Here is a 9,677-nt window from a genome sequence, read left to right as displayed (position 1 = left end):
ATAATCTGCCTACTGATATCTACAAGTAGTTTCATGAATATCATCAACAATTGTTGATGATTTTGATTGTAACCAGTGTGAATATGTGTGGATGTTTCAACTTTAATCACAATAATAATAAATCAACATGAGAAAATCACTGATGAACTAAGTCTCATCGTGTCAATTCACTTACTCAAGTCTCATTTCTCTTACCTGATTTCAGAGGCAATTACCCTGGACGCCCACTGTACAGAACAACATGAAGAATTGTTGTGTACCGAAATCAATCATTATTGCAATTGTCTTTTTTGCATTTCATATATCGTATCACTCCTGTACACCGGTGAAAATCGCCCAATTCGTATGTTTGTTTTCAATTGAAGTTATCTTTTCAAAATAACAATCCTTTGAATATCAGACTAATTCTTGATGTCTTTTGATTTCCACGTTTTGTTACTGTGTGACCGGAGTGTCCGTTGACCAATGTCTTATTGCCAGTAATTATTTCATTGCAAGTTGTGTGTCTGCTTACTACCGACATTCATTTCTGTCGAAAAATTAGTCAGTGACATAGCTTTCTTTCACATGCAGAAGCTTTACTCCTGCATACTGTAATTGTAGTGTAAGCTACCTTCTATATCACCACAAATGGATGAATTTATAAAATACATGTAATTGAAATAAATTCACTTCACTTTCCAATTTTCATTTGTTTGAACAGAAAAGTGATCAATGTCATGTGTTTCAGGTGCCACCCAGTGATCAATCAATTGAAAATACATCTGATCCCTAAAGGAGGTCAGTCACGGCTCGGATAACTCAGTGGTAAACTCTCTGATTGTGAAACATGGTGATATGGGATCGAATCAGTCAGGTAGCCTCAGTCCCCTCAAGATTACAGGTAGACCTTACTGACGAGTGCTAAGTAGCACAAAACCTAGGTCCAAGAACTCCTGTCGACCACCTACAACTACCATCCCATCTCAACATAGTGCACGCAATGTCGATTCACCTAGACTAGTGGTCACATTGCAACGTGGTCGATAGAATTCGATCTGCACCAAGAACGAACTGACACACATGACATTGACCACTATCCAGTGATCAATCAATTGTATAAACATGGAGTATTTGCTAGTTACCATTAGGTGGAATAATCCGAGGTTTGTCTCAACACCACTCATTATATTGAAAGTAGGAGTGCGGAAACATGAAGTCAAATGTCGAGTTTCATGACAAGGTGATATCGAATGTATAAATGTTGAGAGCAATAAGATAATTGAAGGACTACTTTCTTTCCACTTCGAAATCCTGTTTCTTCACATTCGACCCCACAAATAGACGTAACTCAGTTTTACCATGGTATTTTCAAATATCGGTAGTTGATATTTCTGTCATGTCGGAAGTCAGTATGTTTTAATTCTTAGTACACAGAGAGTTTATCTTACAGTTGTGTTGTGTAACAGCCTCCCTGATCTGTCGTTAGTAATGAAAACATTTCTTGTCAGTCATTATGTGTCCTTCTTAGTAGAAGCAGAATAACTCAAAGACTATCTATGTCTTGTATATGCTTCTATCTCTTTTCCATTCAATGCATTATTAAATAAACGACACTCGATAATCAATACGACAATACTCTACGCTTCATACACTAACAATAGACTAGATAATACACTTTGGCATATCACACTACGATACTAGGTTCGAGATAATTGGCCAGCAGTCTAGATCACTGTTGACATAGACGAACCAGATAATAGAGACAGTGGTTTATTCACACACAGTGAACACAGAGTGGTAATCAACGAATAACAGAAAGGAATTCACAATGTTTCATTGTGCATAATACGTTTAGGAATGCTGATTATCTATCTTTGTCTTAGTTAATCAAATCATATCAGTTCCATATGTTGACCTAAATAATTGATATTTTTGTGAAACAAATTTGTGGTCATTTCACGACACAGTTTACTGTAATCTAACATCGAGTGAAGTAGATAACAACTTCTGTGTATTGTTTTGACTAAACATGATTCGGCTTGTGACTTGACATTTTCTGTTCTTGTTCGGCTGTTATTCAGTGCAGTATTTATTCTTTCTTTATTTGGTCTTGTCAAGGGTTTAAGTAGAGATCCATTCCCTATGATGATGGTTAATCCAGTCCAGGTTTTTCCGACTCCTTGAACTTGGTGTTTTTTGGTTCCTTTTCAATTATTCTTTATTGTTTGTGATTCATCCCAGATTTTTCTTATTTATTGATGCAATTGTAATTTTTACTTACTTCAGTACTATATTAATTAAAGTATCAAATATTTGCTATCCGAATATTATTACTTGTAACGTTAAGTTCTATGACAATAATTACTTATTTCATTCATTTTATTTCTTCTTTCATATCGAATGGAGTTAGAACAAAGAGTTGGGCGCAATAACATCAACTTATTTTACTGCATTAGTTTTCTCATCAGCTGATCATACAGAATCTTCTGTCACACATTATATTGATTAACAATACTCATTATATGTCTCCACTCTCATTACTCCATCATGATAATACAAATCCATTTTCTATGGTTGAGATCATGGATAAATTGAAGCCAGACCATCATGGAAAACCTGGAAGCACTGGATGACCTTTTCGCCCTATTGTGGGACTCCTTAGCAGTGCGCATCAACGATCCCGCCTCGCGAGATTCGGACCCAGGACCTACCAGTCTCGCGCCAGAGCACCTAACCTCTAGACCACTTATCTGACCGGCATCCAGGGATGTTAATTTCTAACTTCAACCAATCCACGAAATTGAGCAACCATTCACCAATGTCTTCAGTGAGTTGATATCTTCCAAGGGTTTATTGTTCTGGCGCGAGACTGGTAGGTCCTGGGTCCGAATCTCGCGAGGCGGGATCGTTGATGCGCACTGCTAAGGAGTCCCACAATAGGGCGAAAAGGTCATCCAGTGCTTCCAGGTTTTCCATGATGGTCTAGCTTCAATTTACTCATGATCTCAACTATATAAAATTGCTAAAATCTCCACAAAAACCCCTTCTGATAAAAATCTATTTTCATTGTTAAAATAATGTAAGCTTTATAACAAATTTTATTTCAAATGTTATAGGATTAAAGCAGCTGATGAGAATCTAATGCAGTAAAATGAATTGATGTTGTTCTGCTCAAATCTTTGTTCCTACTCTATTCAACGGCTTTTATAATGTAGGTCAACATAAATTCCCTACTAAATGATTAAACCAACATAACTGCGCCTGAATACTAAGGGAATCCACGAGGAACTTTGGTCGTCAATAACGTACTCACTTTCAGACAAGTTCAACTTTTTTGAACATGGATTTCGCTGTTTTTTCAAGCAATAGTACTCATATGAATATCGGAATCGATCATTAGTATTACACACATTTTGTCAGGCTTAATTTCTTTATTCGAACTTCTAAATAAACTCTGACCACTGATATCAACAAGCAGTTCGATGAATATTGTTGGAATGATCCTGAAAATTTCTCACAATAGACATGACAAGCACAGGAAACATTAAGAAGCATCTTATCCAATCAGCGTTTGATTAGAAGTTTTGCTAGAAATATCGCAAGAATGAAAAGTCATATGTAGAGGTTCTGATTGGCTGATTACTACACGGTTACTATTTTTAGTAGCATTCTAGAATTTTCAGGAAAACCTAAAAAATTCTAAAATACTATAAAAATCCTATATTTCCTGTGCATGAATGGACCTTTGGAGTAAAGTGCTTCTCGCATATTTTGCTCCTTTTCTTTCGTGTTTAAGTCGCTGTGTAGTTCTAGCTTGGGATTTACGAGACTAGCTTAGGATCCGAGTATAGCGTTCAATCATCAAGACTTATCAGTATAATCAAATAGACTATTTTCTATCTATCAGTTATTGAAAGTAGCTACAAAATGTACCAGCATCATTTACTAATTTGAAAAACTATTATGTGTAGAACTGTGATGTCGGATATTTAGTCTCATGATAAAGAGATATGAAATGTAGAAATGTTAGAGAAAATAAGATAACCAAGTGCTATTTCCTTTACGAATCTAAATTTCCTGGTATTTTGAAGTCAGAAGTCACAAAAGATGAAACTTAGTTTCCTTATGCTAGTTTGAAATATGCAATAACTATCATTCTGGTCATATTGTAAGTTATTATGTTTGTATTCTTAGTACTTAATTACTACATTTCTGATCATCATAATACATATTCTTCTTGCATAATTAATAAATAACCGGTTTATCATAAATGTATTCCATCAAATAAAAGCTTTGAATGGACTCATTGACTAGTGTAACACGATTATCTATTCCTTATCTTTAAGCAGTTTGTTATTGACTGTCTTTTCTACTGAAATCTATTTTTCGCTCATTAATCTCACTTTTTCATTTTATTGTGTAGTGTGGTCAGGTGTATCTGTATATAAACTACTCCTACTTTGAATATAATATAGTGTAGTCTGGTTAATAACCTCTTTACTAAAGAGAAGGATGGAAAAATAATTACGGAATCTTTGACCGAAATGGACTTGACCGTTGAATTAAGGTTACCATTACTGTTTGGACGTGGGGCTGACCAATCCAATTGATCAAGTCAATCGGGATTCTGATTGCTGATTTTTCAAATGATATTAACCGGTAGTCATCAATAATAACTATTACCTATCTACAGTAATGAGTAAAGTAGCGGATGTCACTCATCTCACAATCACTCCACAATGAAGTAAAATGATAAATGAAAGCAAACTTATGTAAGCGCGTCGGTTTATTATATTTCATACAGATATCCGGTTGTTCATTCGGATATTGTTTTATGCAGTTAAGTAAAATGGTGATTGCATGTGCTAAAATGATGTATCTGAACAGTTTTCGATGGAAGGTTATCCAGTCGTGGTAGAATCTTGAAGCTGAACAGTAATTTAAATTGATGACGGACACGTACACAAATACATGAGTGTGTAAATGACACAATAACGATTAAACGACAAATTGATGAGTTCTGTTAAGCAAGTCATCAACAAACATCAAAATCATATATTCAAACAGCTGTGAAAACGGAAGACACCAAAAACATGCACAAAAATGGAATAATGAAGCGAACTATCAAACACCAATGCCCCAATAACAGTTACGATCCAAAGTTGTATGAAATATCAGTTGTTCTACGATTGATAACTTATGCAGTCCTATACGGTCTTTGTTCAGGTATGTTGCCTCTGAAATAGAATAAGAAAGACGGAAAGCTAGTTAGTCAGTCTACAAGTGTGATTCAGTCCCACCTTTGGGATCGAAACATCATTGCATGTTCAAATTAACATCATTCGAACCAACTGTTGTTGACGACGTTGTTGAAAAAAAGTGTCTACCTGAGCGGTTGAGTTACATGAATAAATTCAAACGAAGTTATATTCATCGCGTAGCAGATAAATTATTGACAAAATGAGAAATTCCTTCTGATGTTCATCTAACTGAATTTGATTTCCATCTGTAGTATGAATCGTAACTACAGAATTCAGATTTGTAGATTAGTTTTATTCATGATCAACGTTAATCTTAACTCTAACACTTGTCAATCAGTTGGGAAATTCCAGTCAAAGCTGTTTAGATGTGACTACTTTGACCTAATCAGTCACTATTGAAAAACAGAAATCAAAAAAATATCATTCCTAGATATAAGTAGTATTTAGGTCCGTATTAATTGATGAAACAAATATATAGAAGCCTTATATTCAAAAGATCTAACTAAAGTTCATCAAGATGAATCGAATCGATCATGATGTTCACTCACCCAGGACCATAATTGCACACAATCACGAGCTTGGTTCTAAAATTCGGGCAGTCTGTGACACCACAACCAACATCGGTAGTATTTTCCCAAACAAGCTAGAATGAACAAGCAAATGCTTATAGGTAGCAGAAGAGAGTGAAGTTTGTGTGAACACAATTCAAAATCAACTAATTAATAAAAAGCGTAAGAAAGTATGTATGTATGTAAGGCGGTGAAAAAGATAACTGTTATATGACTTGAAAGTTAACTTGCATAGCTGAAACAGACAAACATGGAGAACAATTATCTGTCAGTTAACAATTATTTTGAAAATATATGGAATCCATAGACTGATCGTACACTCTTGTCCATGTAACATCTCACATGTTTTCATCCTTGCAGTTAAATGTTGATTACTCGAATACTTGAAGAGGAAACGTGTCTACAAAATGCAGTCTTCATGTTTGTCTGCTTTATTGCATTGTCGAAGTGTTATCAGTCAGTACAATTATGGTTTTCGCTGAAATGTATGGCCAATTGTCCCTCAATGCTGATTCTAAAATGCGATAACCCTTCAACTTTGCATTTCTTGACAGATTATTCTTCTCTGTAACGTTAAGAATTGACTTGAGATTACTCAGAAACCCGAATACCAATTGTGTTGTGCAATTGTATATTGTTAATTAATAATTTAATTAACTTCCACATATCGAGCAACCATACTGGATGGTAAATGAGTGGGAAGTACCCACCAATACATTGGTAAAACTATTGGTTGTCTGAGTTCAAAGCTGATGAGACGATAAATGAAGTTTAGTATTCAGACATGCGTCCATTTAAACTGATACATTCCCATACATAGTTGACTAATGGTTCTAATTCAAGTAGACGCGTAATAGAAATATAATGATCTATATTCTTCACCCCATTTATGTGACCTGATAAAGAAGGTCATACACGTGGAACGTTAAGAAAGATTACTCTAAATGTTTGGTTCAACAAAAATACTTTTCATTCATCCTAATGCTTACCTGAGGATAATTTCCGCACGTAGCCGAACTACATATATTTGTGTTGAAGTTATAATACATGGCTTCGCTGAACCATAATTTTACAGCCCTTCATATATATTCAAATATAAAAAAGGAATGAAACTCAAACTTTGAATGTTGGGACAAACGTAAGGTTATTAATGCAATAATATGTGAAACATTAATTCATCAAAATAAACATTGGATAAAATTGGCTAATACTGTAGTGTGGTCTACTTATATCCATATAAGTAGTATATGGTGATGGTCAGACAGAATGTATTTTGACAGAAGACCGATAAGGAAAGAACTGAAATGATGCGCAATTGGTGGGAAAATGCATGAACGATGGAATTAGAGAAGATGAACTGATATTTACAAGAGGAACAGTGAAGATTGAGATAATTGGCTGTTAATTTGCAAATTAACTGTTCATTGTATGATTATCAAAATTTAGTGAGATAGTCTGTGATTTCTGCATGAATACATTACATTATCCCCAACGGGTGTTTTGTTCACCACAATATCACTAGAACAAAAAGTTCTGTTGTCGGGTGAAAATATTTCATCCAGTGAATAATTATTTCCAAGTTGCTCAAATGTTTACAACTTCGTGGTTTTCCATAGATTTGCTTTTTATTTTTCTAGCAATGTCTTTACATCTTGAAATGTAATCTATCTTGTCACTGCATCCCCCAGACCTCATATGAATCTAGTTAACTTGCATGACTCTGAGAAAGTGAATAGAATCTTTCTACCAATGCGCTTTTAATGCTTGCAAACTAATAATCTTCATAAAATCACACATTATGGACGACAGATAAGACTCACCTTTCCACTGTATAAGTACCAACCCAAGTCTGTCCAACATTCTGAAATTCCGGTATTCTCCGTTGTTCGATCTCATCATGTTCACTTTTACACTGATCGGATAAATTTTGTGCTTTCCGTTCCAATTCCATATTCCATTTCTGTAAATAGTAATTTATTTACTCATTGAACATCAGTGGAAATAATTGTGCGAATTCAATATTATTTTGTTGTCATCACTATCATAACACTGATTTTACAAGTTTTAGTTTACTAGTCAACCAACAAGTACGATGAATTCTGTATCTGTTATCAGTTGATAGGAATTATTTTGGAAAGCACTGTTATATCCGGACAAAGATCTATTTATTGACTGTTATATATTTATATATATTCTTATTGTTCACCTAATAAGTAACTATATTATGCGTATATTTATACTTATTTTATTATAAGCTTCCATTTGACTTATTGGTTACCATTGTATGACTTACTGTTCTTAAGTTATTCCTACCAGTTACCAGTTACAGTCTCTCACAATCACAGCAACTTTTGGCCTCATGTATATTTTTTTATATAGTTGAAATCATGAGTCAATTGAAGCTGGACCACCATGGAAAACCTGGAAGCATTGGACGGCCATTTCGTTCTATTGTGGGAGTCCTCAGCAGCGCCCATCCACGATATATATATTTGTTATTTCTTATTTTATGTTATGGTACGGTCTGATTTGATTGTATATAAAATGCGTCTGTCTGTAATACATGATTCTTATAGCGAAGGTTGATATTGGTGTTCTGGACTCAGCCGGCTTGGTTAGTTGAGAAGATACTATCATGGAGGACCAATAAGAACTCAGAGTGGACTCTATGCTGACTTTACTGGTTTATGTATCATTGGTCTAATCAGTAAGTCAGTGTTCTAACTGGTGATACTATCAAGTGATAATTAACAGGCCATAAGGAAATACCAAACACAATAGGACGTTTTTGTCAAAAAAGACAATGGGAATATTAAATCTATATATTTCTCTCGAAATTTCATGTGTTAACTCACATGTGTGTTAATTCACAACTGCTTGATAATTGTCAGATTTTCATGTTTTATTAAATGGATTTGGTGTCACGAAGTCAATTTTGATCAAAAAATTGCAAAAAAGACCGTTAAAAAAATGTTAAACTAGACCGATCAGAAGTCGTAACAGCGGCTGAAAATACTAAATAACAATTTACCAATTTACCTGCTTATGTGGAGCCAGGTATATAGGTCGTTCGATGTGTAATTTATCCCAAAGAATTTAAGAATATTACCCGGCGTGAATAAGAAGAGGAGGAAACGGTTCAATAAAAAGTTCAATAATAGAACACCTTGTGAACACAGGTCACTCAATCAAGATAGACTCTAAGTTCAAAGTCATCTACAAGGTAAGTAGAAGTCTTCCGAAGGCAATTATATTGCATCTTCTCAACATTGCCGAAACAATATTCATACATCTGGAAAAATCAGAATTGTGTGTCCAAAAGAGATTGATACAATTTATTCCTTTATCATGGTCTTACTGTTTTATAATTTCTTTTTATGTTCTTCTTCCTTTATAGCCACTTACTTCCCCTTCCATCTTCTCCTTAAACCTTCTACCTCCAACTGGTTTATTTCTGTTTCTATGATCCTCTGAATTACATTTAATCTCAATTTCAACATTTTATTCTTATCATACTGAGCCATTGTTTCTCAATGATAATTTTTTGATTAATATCTAAGCCATTAACAATCAAACGATTATTAGGTTCCCTGTTTAAAAATATAAAAAAATTAATACCTTTGTTTATTCTGTGGTGTGGGTTACTGATGGTCGGCCATTGAATGTATTTCAGTAGAAGATCGATAAGGAACGAACAGGAATGAAGCGCAATCGGTACGAAAATGCATGAACAATGAAATCAGAGAAGATGGACTGATATTTGAAGAACGAACGGTTAAGATTGAGACAATTGATTATTATTTTGTTAATTAACTATTTGCTTTATGGTTAGCAGAGATGGATAGTGGCTAGCAGTGGAATCCAG

At 34.5% G+C, this 9,677-nt stretch overlaps 2 protein-coding genes across 2 annotated transcripts in view; one reads left to right on the top strand and one right to left on the bottom strand.

Annotated features, from left to right (window-relative positions):
• The window catches only part of Smp_176170 (hypothetical protein), a gene marked incomplete at both ends in the record, with an annotated part of 30,779 nt that extends 27,397 nt beyond the window's left edge, over positions 1-3,382 (top strand). Inside the window, one exon of the mRNA XM_018798277.1 lies at positions 3,302-3,382. Coding sequence (XP_018653234.1) covers positions 3,302-3,382 — 81 coding nt within the window. The remainder of the gene's footprint in view (positions 1-3,301) is intronic.
• Positions 3,383-5,166: 1,784 nt separating this feature from the next.
• The window catches only part of Smp_176180 (venom allergen-like (VAL) 9 protein), a gene marked incomplete at its 5' end in the record, with an annotated part of 6,056 nt that continues 1,545 nt past the window's right edge, over positions 5,167-9,677 (bottom strand). Inside the window, 4 exons of the mRNA XM_018798275.1 lie at positions 5,167-5,219; positions 5,792-5,886; positions 6,802-6,889; positions 7,633-7,772. Coding sequence (XP_018653233.1) covers positions 5,180-5,219; positions 5,792-5,886; positions 6,802-6,889; positions 7,633-7,772 — 363 coding nt within the window. The 3' untranslated portion in view covers positions 5,167-5,179. The remainder of the gene's footprint in view (positions 5,220-5,791; positions 5,887-6,801; positions 6,890-7,632; positions 7,773-9,677) is intronic.

This window comes from Schistosoma mansoni, chromosome 6 (assembly GCF_000237925.1).
Source record: "Schistosoma mansoni strain Puerto Rico chromosome 6, complete genome".
In the NCBI taxonomy this organism is placed as follows: domain Eukaryota; kingdom Metazoa; phylum Platyhelminthes; class Trematoda; order Strigeidida; family Schistosomatidae; genus Schistosoma; species Schistosoma mansoni.
This window is presented reverse-complemented; position numbering and strand designations above follow the sequence as displayed.